The following is a 25288-nucleotide window of genomic DNA, read 5'->3' as shown; positions in this document are numbered from 1 at the left end:
AGAAATGAATCATACTTTCATACAGCCCTAAAACAGGCCATTCAGCCCATTGTGTCTGTCTCATCTGTTTGAAATAGCTATCCAACTGGCCCCATTCCCCTACTTTCTCCCCAAAGTTCTTCAGTTATTTTTCCTTTTCAATCTGTACCTGCTTTTCCTTGCTTTTTTTTATTGGTATTAAGACAAGTTTATAGTTGCCAAATAAAGACTTCAGTAATCATCAGAAATAGCTGGAAACTATATAAAACTGGTTTGACTACAGAACATTACAAATATATTTTAAATATGCACATGTGGGTAATTATATAAAGCAAACTATTTGAATTGCTGAAGAGATATGACACCACTTTTGGTAATGTAACTTTAATTTTTTTTCCATTCTGTTGTTAACATTTTGCGCCACCTGCGTGTCACACACAGTTCTTCCTTTTAAGCTGGGTCTGATAGAGATGTCGTTCTGGCTGTTTGCTTGAGTGGAACCATTCTGTTCCCAGTCAGTGGAACACCTGAGTAGATTTTTATGAAGACTGTACAGAGTGTGGTATTGCTAACCTGGGCAGGAGCCTGAGCAGCAACTTCTGAAATTGTCATACCAAACAAATCACTGTCTGCATTGTTAAAACTAGCTGAATGCTTGCGCGAAATATAGTAAGGTCTTAATGGTGCCCAGAAATTTTATGTTACAGGAAGGATAGTATTATTAAGCATGAGAGGGCTCAGAAGACATTTACCAGGATGTTGCTGTGAGCAGAGGGTTTGAGTCATTCAGAGAGGCCAGACAAACTGGAACTTTTTCCACTGGAGCATAGGACATTAAGGGGTGGACGTATAGAGGTTTATAAAGTCATGATGGGTATAGATAAGGTGAATGGCAGGTATCTTTTCCCTAAATTGGGCGATTTCAAGACCAGGGGGCATCTTTTTCAGGTGAGAGGAGATAAGATTTAAAAGAAGCAATTTATTCGCACAGAGAGTGTTTAGCATGCGGAATGAACTGTAAGAGGACGTGGTGGATGCAGGTACAATTGCAATGCTTAAAAGACATTTAGACAAGTACATGAATAAGAAAAGTTTGGAGGGAGATGGGCCAAGCACAGGCAGGTGGGACTATTTTAGTTTGGGATTATGTTCAGCATGAGCTGGTTGGACCGAAGGGTCTGTTGCCCTGCTGAGCGACAGTATGATTCTAAATCAAAAAAAAGGGCGAAATGCATTGCCTGCCCTGATGCACGTTTGGAAAAGGGGTATTTATTTGGGCACGAGGTTGCTAAGTGAGGTCTCCACTGGTCTTGAAGGGAGGCTGGTGCAAACTGGGCCTGGACTCTCCAGAGTTTCGAAGATCGAAAGGTGATTTGATTGAAACCTGCCAAATACTTTCGGGGATACACGGGGTAACTGCAGCAAGATGTGTCCCCTGGAATGAGGAGGCATAATTTAAAAATAAAGGCTGTGCCACTTGGGTCTGAGATGAGGAGAAACATTTTTGTTCAAAGAGAGGACTGTGAAAGCTCATCCTCGAGTATGTTTAAGGTGGAGAGTGATAAATTATTGTTATTTTGCACTGTTACAATGTGGATGAAAGACATTGAGGTCTTTGATCATATTGAATGGCAGGCTCAATGGGATGAAAGACCTGCACCAGTTCTTATCTCTGTCTGGAATAAGTCAGGGATTGGATGCTGAGGTATTGGCAAAGGATGATTCCTGTTAAGCGGAAGGAATGGATTTGGCACCCTCGTTCATCTACTCCATAAATCTCCGTGAATCAAATGATGCTGACATTTCACAAGCCTATCTTGTCATCCTTGACTGACATTGGCCTGCTTCACTGGAATCAGATGTGGGTTTGTTTTGTGTGTGATGGATGGAGTTGCTTCACGGATGGAGCTGGAGACTTGAGGAATCAATCCAAGCCCATGCTGAGTAGGCCTGAAGCCTATTAGGACAATTTGAGGCCAGCGCTGGAATCAATCAAACTGACTTCATCTCCTCCCGTCACCTGCCAGCGAACTACCAGTGGCAAATCATTAAGTAAGCTGTTGTGTCTTTGAAAGCAACAGGCATTTACATAGCATCTGTCGCCTGATAAGTTGCTAAATTGTTGATCTGTCAACATAAAGTTTTCCTCTGGAACGTGCTTGGCTATCATCTTTACACGGGATGTTAGTTTTTTTTTCAAGGCAAATTACTGTGGATGCTAGAAATCTGAACCAAAGACAGAGAAAATGCTGGAGGAACTCAATAGGTCTGGCAGCATCTGTGGAGAGAGAAACAGAGTTAACGTTCCCAGTAAAGTCAGAGCCTGATGTTAAGTTCCTCCAGCAACTGCCATGTTTGTTTTACTTCCTTCAAGATGGACTGCAGCGAACCTTACTTTCAATGTGGAGAATGTTGAATGTCTGGATCTTTGTTTGTTACCTGTGATCCCATGCACAGAGCTACAAGCAATTCAAAATTGAGTGGGGCACATGATAAATTTTTGATGATTTTACAACTGTTAACGGCCTTCCGGAAATTGTGTCGATTCCGAGGGCAAAGATCAATCACTTCATGATTGGACGCAACTTCACACCCACCCCAGTAATTTCTGAACACCTCCCTGCTGAAATTCCACATGCTAGAATTCCATTACTGCAAGGTGCCACACAAGCAATTTATGTTGTATTCACGCAGGGACAGTTAGAGATTGGGGCATCAAATTCTGGCCTTTTTAGCACCGCTCACATCCCATGAATTGAAAACCTGTCAGTCTGTGGTTTACAGTGCATGAAATCAATGTCCCACCACACTTTCCCCATGGTTACTTCATTTCAAGTGTCATAGAGTCTAAAACTACCAACATCTTCTCTTATCTAGAACTTTTATTCAACTTTTCAACACTTACAAGTTTCCCAAGCTGAGTAGTTTCAGGGTTTCTTAGTTCTGAGAACATTAAAGAAACAATCCAACATTGGGTGTTAATGCTCTGGGAGGTCATTTACAGGGATGCTCCTGCATTCGAGATCTTGGGAATGCTGGCCAATCAGAGGTGGGGGGGTGGGGGGCTGTTAGCTCAGTTAGCTGGATAGCTGGTTTGTGATGCCAACTGTGTGAGATCAGTTCCTGCACTGGCAGTGGTCACCATAAATGTCCCACATTCTCACCGTGCACATGGTGCCCTTCAGGTTAAACTTTAATGAGAGAATAAGACGTTGGTGATTTTACCTACAATCCGCCTTTTGGTGTAACTCACATACATAACAGCAAATGTGTTTATAGTGTCTCCATTTAAGTGCAATCTTACAGGCAATTCTATTCAAGAGCACGAGTGCTGTGTTACACAGAAAACCACATTGCATTATCCCCTTCCATGGATCCATTGCGTACAGTGTTGAGACTTGGCTTGTGTGAGCAGTAAGTAACATGTTCTATCTGCTTACAGGTTGTGCCATTGACATGGTGGTCATTGATCAGAGATTCCACTTACTACACCCTATCAGTGATGGCCCTCATTTTGGTAAGAATTTCATTGATTTTGTCTCAAATGCTGCATAAAAGGTGGGAAAACTGCCAGGAGCTACATCTAAGAGTTGAGTTGGGAGGCAAGTGGAGCATAGCCTGTTTCAACCAGAGGGGTTTTTGCCTTTTCAATCTCCTGGATCATCATAACAGTAAGTACATCTCAGCATGGGGCTGTATCTGTCTTCAATTAAAAATGTAAGTTAACCAGTTGATTTCTTTCGATTTGGTTTATAGCTGTCACATGTACCTAAGTACAGTGAGAAGTTTCGTTTTGCAAGCAGCACAGGCAGATCATAACATACAGATCACAGGGTGCTTAGACGGAGCGAGGCACACCAGGCTTATAGCCGCACAGGAGGTGCACAAAAGCATGACCAATGTTAAATTTGAAATTAGAGAGGTCGTCCAGCAGTCTCATAACAGCAGGGAAGCAGCTATTCTTGAACTTGTCGGTGTATATGCTCAAGCTTCGGTATCTCTGCCTGATGGAGGAGGGTGGAAGACAGCATTCCCAGGGTGGGAGGTGTCTTTGGTGATGACACAGGCAGCCTTTCCATGGCAACGAGAAGTGAGTCTGTGGATGGTCTGAGCTGTGTACACGACTTCCTGTACTTCCTTCCGGCCTTGGGCAGAGCAGTTACCAAACCAAGCCATTATGTACCCAGAAAGAATGCTTTCTATTGTGCGTCTGTGAAGGTTGGAGGTGCCGAATTTCCTTAGCCTCCCGAGGAAGAAGAGTCATTGGTGTGCCTTCTTGACCATCAGATCTATTTACATGGGAGGTCCAAGACAGATACGTGTTCCTGCAAGAAATCAATCACTCATTTATTGACTTAAAACAAAGCCAGCCTATTACTTGTTAATCAGGAGAAAAGGGTGAAAACATTACGTCAAGCAAAAAGCCTCTGTACATTCACACACATCAAGTACAACAGCCACTACATAGGCACACATTACATACTGCACAGGCACGATGCGCACAGTCTCTCGTACAAAAGAAAAGGAAACAGTGCATAGCTTTAGAATCCTTTGTGCATTAGATTTTAACCACAAACGGTTAGTTGGGTTCCTAAACTGTCAATAACAGTGAATATTATAGCTACCTGAAAAGTTTTTTTTGTTTTTTCAATGTCTCTCCAGCCAGTGTTGCTTGTGGGGGCTTTTCATCTTGAGGCAAAGTGAAAGAACTGTTGTACACCCTGTGATCAGTTCTGCAGTCTGCAATCCATCTCCCTGCTCTATCCACTTGCAGGTGATAGTGTTCCATGCAATGCGGGGTGGTAGAGCCGTGGGTTTGGGAGATGTTCCTAGGGAGCTTGAGTGAAGTTCTGCTCTGTTTCTTGTACTCAATACATGCTCCTGCTTCTGAGTGCTAGAAGTGGAGGGAGTGAATGTTTTAGGACCTAGTGCTAATCAAGCAGACTGATTTGATCTGCATCGCCCAAAGCTGCTTGAACATTGTTGGGGCTGCACCCATCCAGGCAAGTGGGGAGTATTCCAACACACTCCTGATTTGTGCCTTGTTGTTGGTGGAAAGCCTTTGGGAAGTCAGGATTGACTTTGCCATTGCAAGATTCCAAGCCTCCGATCTGCTGTTATGGCCAATATATTTGTATGGCTAGGCCAGTCCAGTTTCAGGTTAATGGGAACCGACAGGGCGTGAACAGGGTGGGATTCAGTGATGATAATGACTTTAAATTATCAAGGTGCATGGTTGAATTCTTTCTCGCTGGTGATTGTCATTGTCTGGCATTTGTGTGGCACGAATGTTACGATTTGCCATTTGTCAGCCCAAGCCTGGACATTGTCCAGATCTTGTTGCATGTGAACATGGACTGCTTCAATGTCTAAGGAGTCACGAATGGCAGTGAACATTGTGTAATCATCATTGCATGTCCCACTTCTGACCTTATGATGGAGGGAAGGTCATTGATGAGGTAGCTAAAGATGGTTTGTGTCTAGACACTACCCTGGGGACTCCTGCAGGGATGTCCTGGAGCTGAGATGACTGACCTCCGTTAACCACAACCATCTTCCTATGTATCAAGCATGATTGCAACCACCAGAGAGTGTGCGCCCTGATACCTATCGATTCCACTTTTGCCTGGGCTCCTTAATGCCTCAGGTCAGTGGGCTGTCTCTCTCACCTCACTCTCACTCTGGATTCAGCTCTTTTGTCCATGTTTGAGCCAAGGCTGTAATGAGGTCAGGAGCTGACTGGCCCTGGCAGAACCCAAACTAGGTGTCACTGAGTAGGTTATTGCTGATCAGGTGCTGCTTGAAAGCACTGTTGCTGACACCTTCCATCACTTTTTTGATGATCAAGAGTTGACTGATGGGCCGGTAATTGGCTGGATGGGCTTTGACCTGCTTTTTACTCACACGGCATACTTTAGCAATTTTCCACAATGTTGGGTCGACACCAGTAACTGTACTGGAACAGCTTGGCTAGAGGAGTGGCACGTTCTGGATGACAAGTCCTGCGTATTTTTATGATCTCTCCATTGGATTACTGACACTGACAGACCTGCTGAGTTTTTCAAAAGTTTTCGGTTTTTGTTTCAAATTTCCAGCATCCCCAGTAATTTGTTTTTATGTCCAGCATGTTGTTTTCAGGGCCCATAGTCTTTGCAATATGCAGTGTCTCCAACTGTTTCTTGATATCACATGGAGTGAATCGAATTGGCTAAAGACTGGTACCTGTAATGCTGGGGATCACTGGACAGGGCTGAGATGGATTATCCACTTTTTCTATCCCAAGGACAGATTGATGGCCACAGGATCTGATTCTTTTAACATAACCAGTCCCATCACTGTCCTACCCAGCTGCTGAATACGCCCTGAATTTAATCCTCTCCCTGGGAAATGACCATTTTTACTTTCCAATAACTTTTTTAAAATTCATTCACCATATCTGGGCATCGCTGCCTGGACCAACATCTATTGCCCATTTCCAGTTGCATAGAGGGCAAGTATGAATCTATCACATTGCTGTGGGTCTGGAGTCACACGTAGGCCAGACCAGGTAAGGATGGCAGTTTCCTTCCCTAAAGGGCACGAGTGAACCAGCTGGTTTTTTTAAATTCCATCAACTGACAATGGATTCATGATCATCATTAGAATCTTAATTTCAGCTTTTTCTTCAATTGATTGTGGGAGGCCATTTGGCCCATCAGGTCTGCAGTCCCACCCTATTCCTGAAAACCTACAATTTCCCACAGCCTACCCTGCACATCCCTAGACACTATGGAGCAATTTAGCAAGACCAATTCACCCTAACGTACACATCTTTGGACTGTGGGAATAACGTAGGTATTTAGATTTAGACATACATAAAGTGTTTGGTTCCAGTTATGTGAAACAGCGTCAAATGGCGTAAGTCGCTTCCAGACTGTAAACTTTAAAACGTTATACATGCTTGTATGATCACTATCCTGAAAAAAACAAAGGATTTTGAGTTTGGAACATGCATATGTTAAGTTACATCTCAAGTGATTATCCAGCAGGATTGCTTCCCAGATCTGCCTTGTTCTATACGCCCATGTGATGAACATTCTTGTGTGGAATAGAATACATAATCTTTAGTTCCCTCACTTCTAAAAATTTATTCTTGGGTTGTGGGCACCGCTGGCAGGACCAGTATTTATCACCCACCCCAGGTGCCCCTCACTAGATGGTGGTGAGCTGCCACATCCATAGATCCCTCAAAGGTGCTACTCAAGTTGATAGGGTTGTAAGAAAGGCGCATGGTGTGTTGGCTTTCATTGGCAGGGGAATTGAGTTTAAGGGCTGCGAGGTCATGCTGCAACTCTATAAAACTCTGGTTAGACCACATTTGGAATACTGTGTTCAGTTCTGGTCACCTCATTATTGGAAAGATGTGGAAGCTTTAGAGAGAGTGCAGAGGAGATTTACCAGGCTGCTGCCTGGACTGGAGGGTGGGTCTTATGAGGAGATGTTGAGGGAGCCAGGGCGTTTCTCATTGGAGCGAAGAAGGATGAGAGGTGACTTGATAGAGGCGTACAAGATGATGAGAGGCATAGATAGAGTGGATAGTCAGACTTTCTCCCAGGGCAGAAATGACTATTACGATGGGGCATAATTTTAAGGTGATTGGAGGAAGGTAAAGGGGAGATGTCAGAGGTAGGCTCTTCACACAGAGAGTGGTGGGCGTGTGGAATGCACTGTTGGCAGTGATAGTGGAGTCAGATACTTTAGAGACTTTTAAGCGACTCTTGGATAGGCACATGGATGATAGTAAAATGTCAGATATGCAGGATAGATTGATCTTAGAGTAGTATATTAGGTTGGCACAAAATTGTGGGCTGAAGGGCCTTTACTGTGCCATACTGTTCTATGTTCTTACAGCCTGATGGTTTGCTAAGCCACTTCAGAGGAAATTACTTTAGGTTGGGAGGCTGTGTAGACCAGTTAAGACAAGTTAAGAAAGCCACATTCCCGTGCTAAGGACGTTCATGAAGCAGATGGCTTTCTCAAGTGACTGCCCTCGATTTCAAGGCTACATTTGATGGAATGTGGCATCTAGGAGCCTGAACAACAAAACCCGAGTTAATGGCAATCAGAAGGAGAACACTCTGCTGTCTGGAGTTGGTACAGAACAAGATGAGAGTGCTTGTTGGAGGTCAGATATCTCAGCTCCAGAACATCTCTGCAAGAGTGTCTCAGGGTAGTGTCCTAATCCCAGCCATCTTCATCGATCACCTTCCCTCCATCATAAGGTCAAAAGAGGGGATGTTCACTAATGAATGTACAATGTCCAATACCATTCGCAACTCCTCAGAAACTGAAGCAGTCTGTCAAAATGCGCTGTCTAGGATTAGGATAACAGGCAATATTTGCACCACACAAGTTCCAGGAGCCAACCAGCTCCATCTGGAGAGAATAAAATGTGAGGCTGGATGAACACAGCAGGCCAAGCAGCATCTCAGGAGCACAAAAGCTGACGTTTCGGGCCTGGACCCTTCATCTGATGAAGGGTCCAGGCCCGAAACGTCAGCTTTTGTGCTCCTGAGATGCTGCTTGGCCTGCTGTGTTCATCCAGCCTCACATTTTATTATCTTGGAATCTCCAGCATCTGCAGTTCCCATTATCTCCATCTGGAGAGAATCTGACCATCGCTCTTTCAGGTTCAATGACATTACCATCACTGAATCCCCCCACTGTCAACATCCTGGGGACACTATTGACTAAAAACTGAACTGGACCAATCAGATAAATATTCTGACTACAAGAGCAGACCAGAGGCTAGGAATCCTGCAACAAATAACTCACCTCGCGACTCCCCAAGGCCTGTCCACCCCTCCAAGGCATCAGTCAGCAGTGTGATGGAATACCCCCCACTTGCCTGGATGGGTGCATCTCCAACAACACTCCAGAAGCTTGACACCATCCAGGACAATGCAGCCCACTTGATTGGCACCACATCCACTATATTAAGCATTCATTCCCTCCACTGTCACCAGCAGAGTGGACTATCTACAAGATACACTGCAGAAATACACCAAGCCTCCTTAGGCTGCACCTCTAAACCCATGACCACTTGCATCTAGAAGGACAAGGGCAGCAGATCCATGGGAATACCACCATTTGCAAGTTGTCCTCCAAGCCGCTCGCCATCCTGACTTAGAAATACGTCGCCATTCCTTCACTGCCATTGGGTCAAAATCCTGGAATTCCCTCCCTAATGGCATTGTGAGTCAACCAAACAGCATGCGGACTGCAGCAGTTCAAGAAGGCAGCTCAACTTCTCAAGGGCAACCAGGGATGGGCAATAAATGCTGGCCCAGCTAGCAACGCCCACATCCCACGAGTGAATCAATAATGTGAGTGCCAGGATAATGATAGACAAACTAGATAAACCTCTTTTACCCAGTATTTCCAAAGTTCATATTCCTATGGCATAGGAAAAACAAGACAGTTTTACAACATGAATGCTCGACCAACAAGGCAAATTTTGAGGAATGTCTTAAATGAGGAAAGTGAGGTGGAGACAGTGAGTTTGAGGGAGGTGATGCCAGAGCTCAGGACCTGGACAACTGAAGACCAGACAACCAGTGCAGGAGCACTTCAAGTGAGAGATATCCCTGAGCTAGGACTCGGGTCGAGGATTGTGGGGTTGGAGGACATGACAGGGATACGGGAGGCTTTCGGAAAAAAAGGAATGAGAATTTTAAAATGGAGCTGCTACCCATTTGGCACCTAATGTTGTTCAGTGAGCACAGTGGGGAACGTACAAATAGGACTTCATGCGCGCTATAGTACAGAATGCAGCATTTTTCACTTGCAGTATTAATTGGGAGTGCCTCAGTTGGAAGTCAAGTGTGAAAAATGCAAAGGTAAGGCTGAAGGTTTTGACAACAGAAACCGAAGGCAAGGTTGGGGAAATAGGGAACTCAGAAACTTTGATCTCTCGCCCTTCTATTAGCATCTGCCAAACCCATTCAAAGGTCTACAAAAAGCACAGGAACTGAAAGGGTTAAAAGCTCGAGTTTATTGACTGCACCCTGGAATGGCTGAAGTTTGGCTGCCATCTGGTGGCTGTTCTTCATGTCTGCAAGATTTATGAGATCGTGCTGTTTTTGCTGGAAACAATTGTTCATTTTGTCAGCTTTCAATCATGAATGCACTATTGCAGATCAGTCTCAACACAAGAATGACTGACAGTATCTCAGTTGACTTATACAGGTGAACATGCTGCATTTTAATCATGCCTTCAGCACTGAAGAATAGAAATACACAACCAACTGATATTAAGGAAAAATTAGTGAATTGATGCCTTAACCAGCAAAATAAGTCCAGCTTTTCATGAGGGGCCTAGTGAAAATCATGCGCCTTCAGCTGGAAACTCATTCGAGGTCCTCATAAAAGTACATAAATACAGGGGGAGGCCATTCTCTCCATCTAGGCTGCTACATCACTCACTTAGATCATAGCTGATCTACACATCACCTCCATTTACTCTGCTTTGCTCCATATCTCTCACTATCGTCAACTTCCTGAAAATCTGTTGATCCCAGCCTTGCTGGCCCAGACTCCCCCAGGATTAAAAGCCTTTTGTAGGAGAGAATTCTGAATTGCCAGTGTTTTTGGTGTGAAGATGTGCTTCCTGTGTTTACCTTGACCTATTATCCGAATTAAACGTTATTTTCCTAATTCTTGATTTCCCCACCAGAAGAAATAGTATTTTTAATTTGAAATATACTGTCATGTTCTAAACTTCTCGATGTTCTTATGGTCAAGAAAATATAACCACGCTTGCACACCTCTGTACTTGTCATTTAATCCTCTGAGCTCCTGGAATAATTTTTCCTTTTTTTTAGGATTTCATAGATTAGATGCTACTAAATTTATGGTGTTAACTTCTTCTGACTGTAGTTAAGAATGTGGAAAATGGTGTGAGTTGTACAGCCTCTCAAACCTGCTCCAAGACAAACTGGCTGACCTCCAGCCTTAACGCTTTCCTGCTCACTGTGTATCCCCCATGATCCCTCGAGAGAGACCAAACATCTCTTCATCTTAATCTTGAATATATTCCATCATATAGTATTTGCAGCTCTCTGCGACGTAGAACACCAGAGATTCACATTCTCTCTGCGTGAGGACATCTTCCCCCATCTCAATCCTCGATTGTATATCCTGAGCCTTGTCCCTCTGTGTTCCAGATTCCCCAGCTATTCCCCAAACATTGTCTCAATGTCCAGTCTAGCCTTCAGAATTTTAACAATTTCGATCAGATCACCTCAAATTCTAGCGAACGCTGGCCCAATTTACTCAGCATTGGGCAGCCTTACTGCATCAGGAACCAAGCTAGTGAACTTTCAGTGTCCCGTCTCTACAACTAAGTAAATCCTTCAATAGACATGAAGACTAAAACTGTGCACAGTACTCCAGATGTAGTCCCATCAAAGCTTGGCACAAGAGCACTATGTATTCATCTACTTGCAGTAAAGACCAACACGCTGTTAGCCTTCAGATAAAATCAAAATACAGCAGATGCTGTAAATCTGAAGTACAATCAGAAAGTGCTGGAGGAATTCACGTCTGGCAGCACCTGAAATATACATGCATTTCACTACAGTGGATACCACACCGCCCTCCACTCCCTTCCAAAAAAAAAGCCTGCCCACCATCTACAAGCCACAAGAGAGGATTGAGATGGAATACACCGAACTTGTCTGGTTGAATGCAGCTCCAACCACATTCAAGAAGTTTGACACCATCCAGGACAAAGCCACCCACTTGATTAACACCACGTCCACTGTCTCCACCACTGATACCCAGTAGCAGTAGTGTGTACCCTCGACAAGATGCACTGCAGAAATTTACCAAAAATCTTAGGAGAGCACGTTCCAAACCCACGACCACTTCCGTGTAGAAGGACGAGGGCAGCAGGTTCATGCGAACACCACCACCTTCAAGTTCCCCTCCAAGCCACTCACCGTCCTGTCAAAATCCTGGAATTCCCTTCCTTAGGGTATTATTGATCTAACTGCAACACATGGACTGCAGCAGTTCAGGAACAGTTCACTACCATCTTCCCAACGGCAACTGGAGACACGCAATAAATGCTGGCCCAAGCAGTGATGCGCTCATTCCTATGAATGCATAAAAATAAAAGAAATTGACAAGTGAAGGCTTGTCGATGATAATGTTAAATTATCACTTTGAATTTCAAATTGCAGTGTTTAAACCAGGAAAACAGCTAATGGAATAAGAGAAGAATCAATTCCAACAGATGATTGTGACCACTCATTGATTTGACCTGGACCTTGTTGCTAGTTATAATGAAGCTGGAATCAAATAATCCCGACAGTGCAGAAGGAGGCTATTTAGCCCATCAAGACCAGACTGACCCCCTGAAAAGCATTCCATGGCCCTTCTCCATCTCTGCACGTTACACTGCAATTTAGCATGGCCAATCCACCTAGCCTGAACATCTTTGGACTGTGGGAGGAAACTGGAGCACCCGGAGGAAACCCACACAGACACTGGGAGAATGTGCAAACTCCACACAGACAGTCGCCCGAGGCAGGAATTGAACCCGGGTCCCTGGCGCTGTGAGGCTGCAGTGCTAACCACTGAGCCACCGTGCTGCCTTAAAGGCAGTATGATTGTGGAAAGGCAACATTCAGCATGAGATCCATGACCTGCTATGGTCAAATATCCACAAATCAAAACATGGATTTTGCATTTATGTAGTGGCCTTTCACACCCTCAGCCTATCCCAAAGTATTTAATTGCCAATGAAATCTGTTCTTTGCCATGTTGGAAGCACAGTGAGATCCCACAAAGAGCAGTGATAATGCGGCCAAATGTTCTGTTTTGGTGATGTTGTTCGAGGAGTAGCGATAGAGCAGGACACCTGGGAGAATAGCCTTGCCCTTCTTTAAAAGAATGACTTGAGACTTTAATAAGAGGGTGAAGGGGTCCTCAGTTTAGCATCTGGTGTCAAATACAGCATCTCGGACTGCAGCTCTCCTTTAGAACTGCTCGGGGTTATCCTTTCTAGCCTTTGAGCTGAAGATTCTGGAGTGGGGATTGACCAAAAACTTTACGACTCTGAGGTTAAAGCACATTTCTGTCAGCCAAGGCCATCAGCAGGAGATAGACAGGCAATGTCCTGTGGAGGGAAGTTCTTGTGTGCACGAACATCAGAGGAGAACGAGAACAGATACATTGCAAATTAGTAAATAAATGAGCCAACCAAGTGACTGACGTATCTCCACACGAATTTGCATTTTTCTAACTGCTGTTAGAGCTGATACGCGTCAGAAATCACTCAGTCCAGCACTCCCACTGCTACCTGGCTGCTGGGGCAGTAAAATGCATTGATCTCAGTATAGGTTGGATGATTCCATTGCACACAAACTACAGCAGCACACAATGAATCATTGGTCACATTTGTGACCTCGCAAGACGCATGTTAGGAATTACCAGCTAAGATCTATTGATGCTGGCATCAGTTTAAAATGCAAGTGACCAAGACACACTCTACATAGGAACACCAGAGAATAAACTACACACAATCTACACATGAACACGGGGGAAGAACTCACACGTGCTCGACATATGAACACGCTCTGCATATGAATGTTGGACCCCAGCCTATGCATTGGTGATTAAACTACACTCTCTACATATGAACACAATACACCAACCGACATAATCTAATAGCAGCAGAAGAACTGACTGCACCAGATGTGGTCCTTCCCTTTAGTTATTCACTAATTAATGTTGCTCAAGCCTTTGTTATTTTTAGTCAGCAATTAATTCTCTGCTTGAAATTGAAACAACACTGAATAGCATAATGTTTATACAAATTAAATATTCTTTGTCTTCTCATTTCTCCCCAGATTATCTATGATGAGAAAGTATCTTGGTGAGTGCCTTTTATTCAACTTCTGACGAATCGGAATTTCCCTTCCATGGCTCAATGTTCCTTATTAATCTCATGTCTGTCACTGATTCACAAGAAGAAGGCAAATACAGAAAAAAACACTATTCTTTTTAGAAACAGTTTTAAATGTAAATTTGCTCCTTTTCTTTTCTCTGACTGTGTGCACACAACAATATACACCTTTCCAAATGTAACTGATCTGATCCAGAGATAAAGTGCACTGCAAAATCACCCCCCTCATCATACTCATCACTCCCTACCCACTCTGATCAATATCCCCCTCTCTCCCCCTCCTCATCAATACTCCTCACTCCCTTTCCCCCCTTCCTCCCGCCTTATCAATCCTCCTCATTCCCTTCCCCCTCTCTCTCCCCCTCATCAATACTCCTCATTCCCTTCCCCCCTCTCTCCCCCTCATCAATACTCCTCATTCTCCTCTCCCGCTCTGTCACCCCTCATCAATACTCCTCATTCCGTTTCCCCCTCTCTCCCTCCTCCTCAATACTCCTCACTCCTTTCCCCCTCTGATCAGTACTACCCTCTCTCTCCCCCCTCATCATACTCCTCACTCCCTACCCCCTCTGATCAATATTCCCCCCTCTCTCCCCTCTCATCAATACTCCGCATTCCCTTCCTCCTTTCTCTCTCCCTCATCAATACTCCTCATTCCGTTTCCCTTCTCTCTCCCTCCTTACCAATACTCCTCATTCCGTTTCCCCTCTCTCTTCCTCCTCATCAATACTCCTCACTCCCTTCCTCCTCTCTCTCCCCCCTCAGAAAATACTGCTCATTCCGTTCCCCGTCTCATCAATGTTCCCTCTCTCACTGCTCACCAATACTCCTCACTCCCTTCCCCCTCTCTATCCCCCCCATCAATACTCCTGATTCCCTAAACCCTCTCATCAATATTCCCCTCTCTCACCCTCCTCATCGATGCTCCTCATTCACTTCCCCCTCTTTACCCCCCTCATCAATATATCACACCCCACACTCACCAATACCTCTTAACGTTTCCCTCCTGATCAACATTCCTTCTCCCTCCGCCCTCATCAATAGATTTCACCTCTGCCATCGTCAATACTCATTACGCCCCGTCATCAGTACTCCCCTCTTCCTCTTCCCACACTAATTCTCATCTTTCTCACCTCCTCATCAATACTCCTCACCCTTTCCCCATTCATTCACACTCTCCACCCTTCTCCCTGCAACCCTGATCAATGCACCTCACTCACAGGGCCTCACTATTCAATACTCCTCCCTCACTGACACTCCCTCATTCCCAACAGTACTCCACACACTGAACCCCACTCACTCCCGATCAATCATCCGCTTTCTGAGCCCCGCTCACTCCCCACCAATACTCTACACATTGAACGCCACTCACTCCCCATCAATACTCCACTCACTGAGCCCCACTCATTCACCATCAATACTCCACACACTGAATGCTACTCACACCCCATCAATACACCACTCACTGAACCCCACTCATTGCTCATCAATACTCCGCTCTCTGAGCCCCACTCACTCCCCATCAATACTCCACTCATTGAGCCCCACTCACTCCGCATCAATACTCCACTCACTGAGCCCCACTCACTTCCCATCAATACTCCACACACTGAACGCCACTCACTCCTCATCAATACTTCACTCACCGAACCCCACTCACTCCCCTTCAACACACCATTCATTGAGCCCCACTCACTCCCCATCAATTCTCAACTCACTGAGCCTTACTCTCCCCCTCAAGACTCCAATCACTGAGCCTCACTCTCCCCATCAATAGTCCATTCACTGAACCTCACTCACACCCCGTCAATGCACCATCCACTGAGCCCCACTCACTCAGCCTCAATGCTCCACTCACTGAGCCTAACTCACTCCCCATCAATACTCCACTCTCTGAGGCCCACTCATTCCCCATCAATACTCCACTCACTGAAACCCACTCACTCCTCATCAATACTCCACTCACTGAACCCCACTCACTCCCCATCAATACTCCACTCACTGAGGCCCACTCACTCCCCATCAATACTCCACTCACTGAACCCCACTCACTCCCCATCAATACTCCACTCACTGAGGCCCACTCACTCCCCATCAATACTCCACTCACTGAACCCCACTCACTCCTCATCAATACTCCACTCACTGAACCCCACTCACTCCCCATCAATACTCCACTCACTGAGCCCAATAACTCCCCATCAATACTCCACTCACTGAGCCCAATAACTCCCCATCAATACTCCACTCACTGAGGCCCAATAACTCCCCATCAATACTCCACTCACTGAGCCTCACTCACTCCCCACAATACTCCAGTTACTGAGCCTCATTCCCCATCAATACTCCACTCACTGAGGCCCACTCACTCCCCATCAATACTCCACCCACTGAGGCCCACTCATTCCTCATCAATACTCCATTCACTGAGCCCCACTCACTCCCCATCAATACTCCACCCATTGAGGCCCACTCACTCACCCTCAATACTCCACTCACTGAACCCCACTCACTCCCTATCAATACTCCACTCACTGAGCCCCACTCACTCCTCATCAATACTCCACTCACTGAGCCCCACTCACTCCCCATCAATACTCCACTCACCAAACCCCACTCACTCAGCCTCAATACTCCACTCACTGAGCCCAATAACTCCCCATCAATACTCCACTCACTCAGGCCCACTCACTCCCCATCAATACTCCACTCACTGAGCCCCACTCATTCCTCATCAATACTCCACTCACTGATGCCCACTCACTCCTCATCAATACTCCACTCACTGAGCCCCACTCACTCCCCATCAATACTCCACTCACTGAGCCCAATAACTCCCCATCAATACTCCACCCACTGAGGCCCACTCACTCCCCGTCAATACTCCACCCACTGAGGCCCACTCACTCCTCATCAATACTCCATTCACTGAGCCCCACTCACTCCCCATCAATACTCCACCCATTGAGGCCCACTCACTCACCCTCAATACTCCACTCACTGAACCCCACTCACTCCCTATCAATACTCCACTCACTGAGCCCCACTCACTCCTCATCAATACTCCACTCACTGAGCCCCACTCACTCCCCATCAATACTCCACCCACTGAGGCCCACTCACTCCTCATCAATACCCCACTCACTGAGCCCCACTCACTCCCCATCAATACTCCACCCACTGATGCCCACTCACTCACCCTCAATACTCCACTCACTGAGGCCCACTCACTCCTCATCAATACTCCACTCACTGAACCCCACTCACTCAGCCTCAATACTCCACTCACTGAAGCCCACTCACCCCCCATCAATACTCTACCCATTGAGGCCCACTCACTCCCGATCAATACTCCACTCACTGAACCCCACTCACACCCCATTAATACTCCACTCACTGAGCACTACTCACTTCCCATCAATACTCCACTCACTCAACCCCATTCACTTCCCATCAATACTCCACTCACTCAACCCCATTCACTCCCCATTAATACTCCACTCACTGAACCCCACTCACTCGCCCTCAATACTCCACCCACTCCCCATCAATACTCCACTCACTGAGCCTCACTCACTCCCCATCAATACTGCCAATCAATACTCCACGCTCATCAATTGTTATTTGAAGTATTTTTGTGTCACCGACCTTTAGAAAGTGCTATTTATTTAGAGCTTGACACCGTGCTGTATTTGAGTGGTTATTCACAGAAATGTCATTATTTTTCGCATGCAGGTGGGAATCTCTGGTGTTGATATCAATGTATGCCATCTACATTGTGATCATGAAGTGAGTACAGATTTTTCAATAGCTGGAGCTGTGATGCTTTGTGATGGGGATATTCTGCTGAATTGAGCGTTGTTGTATGGGAAACACTTTTCCGGCACTCTTCTTTTGACTCTGTGTCTTATCTGCCCACCGAAATGGCCTCACCAGTGTTCAGTTTGGGTTCAAAGAGGGATGGGCAGCAAATGCTGGCGTTTCTGGTGAGGACCACATTGTATGAAATATGAAAGTGAAAAGCATCTTTCATGTTGCTAACTGACATCCATGAAGTAATTCTCACATTCCCCCCATGTCTGCATGGGTTTCCTCCAGGTGCACCAGTTTCCTCCCACAGGCCACAGATGTGCAGCTTAGGTGGATTGGCCATGCTAAATTACTCATAGTGTACAGTGATGTGCAGGCCAGGTGGATTAGCCATGGGTTACAGGGGTAGGATAGGGGAGTGGGTCTGGGAGGAATGATCTTCAGATGGTCCGCATGGACTTAATGGGCTGAATAGCCGTCTTCTGCACAAGGGATTCTACGATTTCTTTCTTAAGACATTTGGAAGCTCAACAATGTGATTATCCAGGCATTAACACATTGAGAGAGATAATGGGAACTGCAGATGCTGGAGAATCCAAGATAACAGAGTGTGGAGCTGGATGAACACAGCAGGCCAGGCAGCATCCTAGGAGCACAAAAGCTGACTTTTCGAGCCTGGACCCTTCATCAGAAAAGGGTCTAGGCCCGAAACATCAGCTTCTGTGCTCCTAAGATGCTGCCTGGCCTGCTGTGTTCATCCAGGTCCACACTTCATCATCTCTCATTAACACATTGATTTATGTCATTTCCATTCCGAATGCCGATTGAAAACAGTCCTCGTGTACAAGCATCAAGGGCATCAGCAACCTAGAGTTTAGAAGATGGATGGGATTCTCGTATAAACCGATAAAATTCAAACACGTCGAGACAGAGGGAACATGGGAAAGATGTTCCTGGTGACCAGGGATGTCCAGAACCTGAGGTCACAGTCTGGGGATACGGGGAAAGCCATTTAGGACTGAGATGAGGAAAAGTGGCTTCACCCAGAGAGTGGTGAGCCTGTGGAATTCCCTGCCACAGAAAGTGGTTTAGGTCAAAACATTGAATGTTTTCAAGCAGGAGTTAGATATAGCTCTCAGGGCTCAAGAGACCATAGGGTACGGGGAGAAAGAAGGAATAGAGGACGGAGAGCTGAAGGGCTGAATGGCCTACTCCTCTTATTTTTATGTTTACAGCCACAGGAAGTGCCATGCCTCACATTATTCTGTAAGTGTCAAGTGGCTCTGGTATGACTCACATGACAAGCTCCTGTTTGTCCTCCTCCTCCAATAAGCACAGCTTTAGGCAGAGCCATTGTGCCATTTTCATAACAAATGGAAAGGTGGCCAAACATAGACAACAGCACGATCACAGCGAAACCTCCTGGAAACCCCATTGGCAAAAACCCAAAACCACAGCAAAACAGTAACAGGTACCTGACCGTTTATCATTTGCCCCTTTCAACTCATCTTTAGACCGGACTCAATATTCCCGTCTGATAATTACTTAGTCATATCGGGCATTATAAAAAGAGACGTGAACTTGAAGCATAATATATTTCACTCATCAGGACTGAAATAATTTACAAAACAAACAATTATTTATGCAGCATGCAAAGGAAGTGCTGATTGGTTGGCATGGAAATGCAGCGTAAGACCATAAGACAGAGGAGCACGATTCGTCCATTCAGTCTGCTCTGCCATTCGATCATGTCTGATATGTTTCTCAGCCACATTGTCCTGCCTTCTCCCCGTAACCCTTGATTCCCTTATTAATCAAGAACCTATTTGACTCTGTATCTTTCTAAGCTATAGGCCGTTTAGCCTACAGTTGGTCGTAGTTAAGATTTTAGAGCCCATTATTAAGGATGAGATTGCAGTGTACTTGAAAGTGCATGATAAAATAGAGTGGAATCAGCACGGCTTCATCAAGGGATGGGTATGCCTGATGAATCTATCAGAATTCTTTGAGGTGGTAATGAGAAACGAGACAAAAATCCCATTCACCAGCTTGCCTTGTCTAGTTTTCTGTCCTCTGCTTCCCTCCCTTCTTAAACAGGGATGCTACATTAGCCATCTTCCAGACCTCAGCAACCCTGCCTGACTCCAGTGATTCCTGAATGATCTCCACCAATGCCTCTGCAGTCACTTTCGGAACTCTGGGGTGTAATCCATCTGATCCGGGTGGTTTATCCACCTTTAGACCTTTCAGCACCTTCTCCTAAGTGATGGCCACCATACTCATCTCTGCCCCTGATTCTCTTGAAGTTCTGGTATGCTACTGGTGTCTTCCACCATGAGACTGATGCAAAATACATATTCAGTTCCTCTGCGACTGTGTTCCCCCTTGACTGCATCTCCAGCCTCATTTTCCAGCAGTCTAATGCCCTCTCTCTTGCTTTTTATATATTTTACTAGTTGGCTTACTGTCAGATTTCATCCTCTCCTTCTAATTGTCTTTTTGTTATCCTCTGTCGGTTTGTAAGGGCTTCCCAATCCTCTGGCTTCCCACAACTCTTCACCATACTGCATGCACTGGAACCTGTTAACTGTCAGTTAGTTGACTGATAAAACTCAAACAAGATTGGTCATGGCATTTTGCCACTGGGATTGAGTGTCTCCACAAACCCTTTCTAACCGAAAAATGTGCGGGCATGTTCCTGTTGCCTGCAAAGAACAGGACCCTGTGTGTGGATGCATGTAGCTGTAGCACACGCAAATAAATCATAACAGCAAACCCGACTGATGATTTTAAATTGCTTTCCGATGTAACCCATAACCCTATCCTAGTCTAAAGTTTACCAGCTGGAAAGCATGTGTCTCACTAGTGTGTGAAGTCCACTATTTGAAGTCCTGGCAGTGACTTACAAATGGGCCAGAGCTTTGACATTATCTCCCGAGGGATTGGGAGGTGGAGCAGGATTGAGTTGCTGGGGCAGTCAGAGTGAGGGACGGGGTTACTATTTGGGAGTTGAGTTGACTGCACCAGATTTAGCAACATGCTGAACAGTGAGCTGCCCTGCCAAAACTGGAAACAACACCATCCCATTTCACTCAGAAGAGATTCTTGTCTTATCTCCCTGAAACCCGCCCCATTGTTTCACACCAATGAAATATGCACGGCATCTCCTCACAAGTGTTGGGCAAACTTGAATTTGACTTAGCTTAGTGGTGTAAGCTTCTGCCTTTAGAGATAAGCAATGAAGAATGATGCTGTGATCTTCATTAATGGCTGCTATTATGGTGTTAGGTTTAACAACGTGATGCAGATTTACTTTGAAAATAAATGGAAGAAGACTTCGGTGAACATGGCCAATGGGAATGCGAATAATACTGAAATGGATGACAACAGCAACTGTGATGCAACTGTAGTTTTACTGAAGAAAGGTATGTTTCAGCCTCTGTGTACTGGAGGCAATCTCTTGGTCAGTACCATGCCCATCAATGTCCCCCATTTTCACACTATCGCTCCTCTCACTAAAGGATGCATTTGACCAGGAAAAAGATGGAGCTTAAGATATGCAAACATTTGATTTTATTCGTGGGATGTGAGCATCGCTGGCTAGACCAACATTATCTGTCCGTCCCCCCGCGAATCCCAAGGATGGTTTAGAACCACCTGCCCAACAGGGAATGTACATTTACTGTGACTTTGAGAAATGGGGCCAGAGGAGGAAAGAAGGTTTTACTTGGAGGACCAGGATCTGCAGTAACCAAGACACATCCATCCTGTGGCAAAGTGGAGTGTTTCTCCCCAAGTTGCAGATTGACTCTCAGTAACCCAGTGTTAGGCTCACAGACTGAATAAGCAAACAAACACTCACAGACACACACAAACACTCGCGTGCACACACACACAGACACTCACACGCTCACAGACGTGCACGCACACATATACACACTGATACACATGTACCCACAGACACTCGCACATACACACAGATACATGCACACACAGACACTCGCACATACACACAGATACATGCACACACAGACACTCGCTCGCACACACAGATGGTCACACACACACAGACACTCGCACATACACACATGTACACGCAGACATGCACACACACACAGACACTTGCACAAACACGCAGACACGTGCACACACACAGACACGTGCACATGCACACACACACACGCACACACATACAGACATGCACACACACAGGCACACATGTACACGCAGCTACACACAGGCACACGTGTACACGCAAACACACGCACACAGACACTCATGCACACACCCAGCCACTCACACATACACACAGAACCACATGTACACACAGACATACACACACATAGACACACATGCACATGCAGACACACATACAGACACGTGTACATGCAGGCACATGCACAGACACACGTGTACACACAGACATACACATAGACACATGTGTACACGCAGACACACACACAGACACACGTGTACACACAGACACACACAGAACCACATGTACACGCAGACATGCGCACAGACACACATGTACACACACATGTACATGCAGACACACGCACAGACACACATGTACATGCAGGCATACACACAGACACGTGTGTACACGCAGACACACACACAGAACTACATGTACACGCAGACGCACACACAGAACCTCACAGATACACATAATTTTGCAGAAGAAAGCAAAGCAAAGAAAAAACATCAGAAATGCAGTACATCATGTAGCTTGCTCTAACCTGTGCACCAGACATTGTGTTGAAAAATACTTTGTCAGGAATCTGTACAGTTATGCCTTTAAAAAACAATTAGTGCCTGTATCAACAATAAATGAATCAACCTCATTGCTGTGGATCTTCAGACAAATGTAAGCCAAGCCAGACCAGGTGAGGATGGCAGACTTTGTTCCCTAAGGGAGTGAATCAGATGGGTTTTGTGACAGTTGATGATGGTTACATGGTCACTATTGGGCGAGTGTTTTAATCCCAGATTTCATCATTTGCACTGGTAGGATTTGATCCTGTGTTCCCCAGGACAATAGCCTGGAGTTCTGGATTATTACTGCAGTCCCATTCCTGCCACACTCCTCCTCTCCTAAAGAGAGCTTTGTGGTAGGGAGGGAGGCAGCAGAAAGGTTTGATCAACCGGTAGTCCCACAAAACGGGAATAGCACAGGCTTCAGACGGGAGGCGAGGGGGCCGAGTAAAAGAGCAATTACCTGGGCCATTATCATCGATATCCCAAGCCCATTGGGGCAGCACAGTGGCCCAGCGGTTAGCACTACCCGGTTTGATTCTACCCTCAGACGATTGTCTGTGTGGAGTTTTCATGTTCTCTTCATGGCTGCATGGGTTTCCTCCCACCATCCATAGATGTGCAGGTTCGGGAGGGTTGGCCATGCTAAGTTGCTCCACAGTATCCAGGGATGTGCAGGCTAGCTGGGTTAGCCATTGGGAAATGCAGGGATAGGGTAGGGGCTTGGGTCTGGGTAGGATGCTTTTCAGAGGGTCTGTGCAAACTTGATTGGTCGAGTGGCCTGCTTCCACAATGTGGACATCTGTGATTTATGGCAGAAGGAATAGAAAGGAAGGTGTGATGAGCTGTGATTGACATTGCCGGTTAAATATCTTGTTAAAAGGATAGATTTTAAAGGAGATACAAGAAGCAGCCAGGGGCTCCAGAGCGGAGTTGCAGGGAGGAACATCTAAGTACCCAGTGGTGGGGGGTCTTTGAATAAGATGGATTTCTGAAAGGTGGGACGTTAAGAGGCAAAAAGTGCAAAATGTAGAGATGATAAGACCATAGCTGTTGGAAGTGTAGATGAGGACATTATTAATGGTTCCTGCCTGGTCAAGATATACCTTTGGGAAACCTCCGAAGGGATTATACTGGGGCATTAGCTGGAGATGTCAGTGCTGGTGATGCACTGTTAGTGTTTGACTGGATCAGTGTGAAACAACACAGCGACAGCCCGACAGAGCTGAGCAACAGAAGGTGACATGGAGGAAAGCAGCACTGACTCCCTCTAAAGGAACAAGATGTGTGGCAGGCTGGCGTGGGTGTGTGGAAATAATGACCAGCAGATTCGAGGACGTGACCAGAAGCAGTCTCAGCAACTGGAAAGATGTGGGTTTGGGAATTGCCGTTGGATTATGCTGGCAGCTGGGAATTTTGCACAGTCCGAGCAAATGGCTGATGAAAGTTATTTCAATCAGTGGAAAGGGAATGGGATCCATAACAAGGGCTCAGAGTTTCGATCCTGCCCAACGCATGCTTGGGCAAAACTTTGACTCAAGTCATGATGTGACATTGACGATACAGTCTGCTAGCACTGAGCTGGATGCCAGATGGTGGTGACTGATGGAAACCTGGAGCTGGGCACTGACAACATGCAGGTCAAAGCTGACCTTACCAACAATGGTGCGAAGTGTCACGTTGTCAATGTTAAAGAGGACAGAGGCCACAACGGATCCATGGGGACTTCTAGAAACAACTGGACACAACAGAGCTGAGAAGCACAGGGGTTGCACTGGGCTAGGTTGGAGTGAGTAGCTGTTAAGGCAGACAGGGGCAGGCTCATGGGGCTGGGTAACAGCAGAGTGAGATGGCTCTGAGCACCAGAAAGAGGAAGGAGAATGTTAACCAACAACTGGTTACATTTATGCAGAATGTCGGTCACAGTATCAGATTTATAAATCACATTGGAAGCCAGACAGCATGACTTCAATGTGGAAGATCTGTTGAATGATATTTCAGGCTCGCCCTGTTGCAGGAAGGATATTATTAAGCTGGAGAGGGTTCCGAAGAGATTTGACAGGGTGTTGCCAGGACTGGAGGGTTTGAATTATAAAGAGAGGCTGGATGAGCTGGGACTTTTTTTCACTGGAGTGTAGGAGGTTGAGGGGTGACCTTATAGAGGTTTGTAAAATCATGAGGGGTAGAGATAAGGTGAATTGCAGAAGCCTTTTCCCTAGGCTGGGGGGTGGGGTTTTCAAGACAAGGGGCACATTTTTAAGGTGAGAGAAGAAAGATTAAAAAAGAACATGAGGAGCAACTATTTTTGCACAGAGTGGGTTGTGTGTGGAATGAACTTCCAGAGGAAGTGGTGGATGTGGGTACGATTACAACATTTAAAAGACATTGGGATAAGAACATGAAGAAATGTTTGGAGGGATATGGGCCAAGCATAGGCAAGTGGGACTAGTTTAGTTTGGGAACATGGTCAGCACGGATTGGTTGGACCGAAGGGTCTGTTTCCACGCTGTATGAGTCTGTGACTGGAAGGCAATGGTATGTTGCAACAGTTCTTGTTTGGGATCACTGAGTCACTTTGCAAGTGGCAATGTGCTGTGAGGCCAACAGTTAGAAAGGGAGTGTGCTTGAACAGAGGAGGAATTGCTAGCAAGCAGGGACCACCAGCAATGTCCATTGAACTGGTAGGGCTGGAGAGGAATCTGAGAACAGGAGAGACGTTTTACTGGAAAGGCAGTCTTGGAAAGGGCAGTGAGTGAATGGGAGATGAGCCACTGTGGCCAAAATGAGAGG

The 25288-nt window shown here is 45.8% G+C and overlaps 1 protein-coding gene across 2 annotated transcripts in view; it reads left to right on the top strand.

Annotated features, from left to right (window-relative positions):
- Window positions 1–25288, top strand: part of slc24a3 (solute carrier family 24 member 3) — a 344615-nt gene that overhangs the window by 293747 nt on the left and 25580 nt on the right. For both annotated transcript variants that reach the window (XM_059648357.1, XM_048536075.2), the window contains 4 exons: window positions 3422–3496; window positions 13875–13900; window positions 17666–17719; window positions 21029–21165. In XM_059648357.1, the coding sequence (XP_059504340.1) occupies window positions 3422–3496; window positions 13875–13900; window positions 17666–17719; window positions 21029–21165 (292 nt within the window). The remainder of the gene's footprint in view (window positions 1–3421; window positions 3497–13874; window positions 13901–17665; window positions 17720–21028; window positions 21166–25288) is intronic.

This window comes from Stegostoma tigrinum, chromosome 9, assembly GCF_030684315.1.
Source record: "Stegostoma tigrinum isolate sSteTig4 chromosome 9, sSteTig4.hap1, whole genome shotgun sequence".
Lineage (NCBI taxonomy): Eukaryota > Metazoa > Chordata > Chondrichthyes > Orectolobiformes > Stegostomatidae > Stegostoma > Stegostoma tigrinum.
The sequence above is the reverse complement of the archived record's forward strand: the minus strand, read 5'-3'. Positions and strand labels throughout refer to the sequence as shown.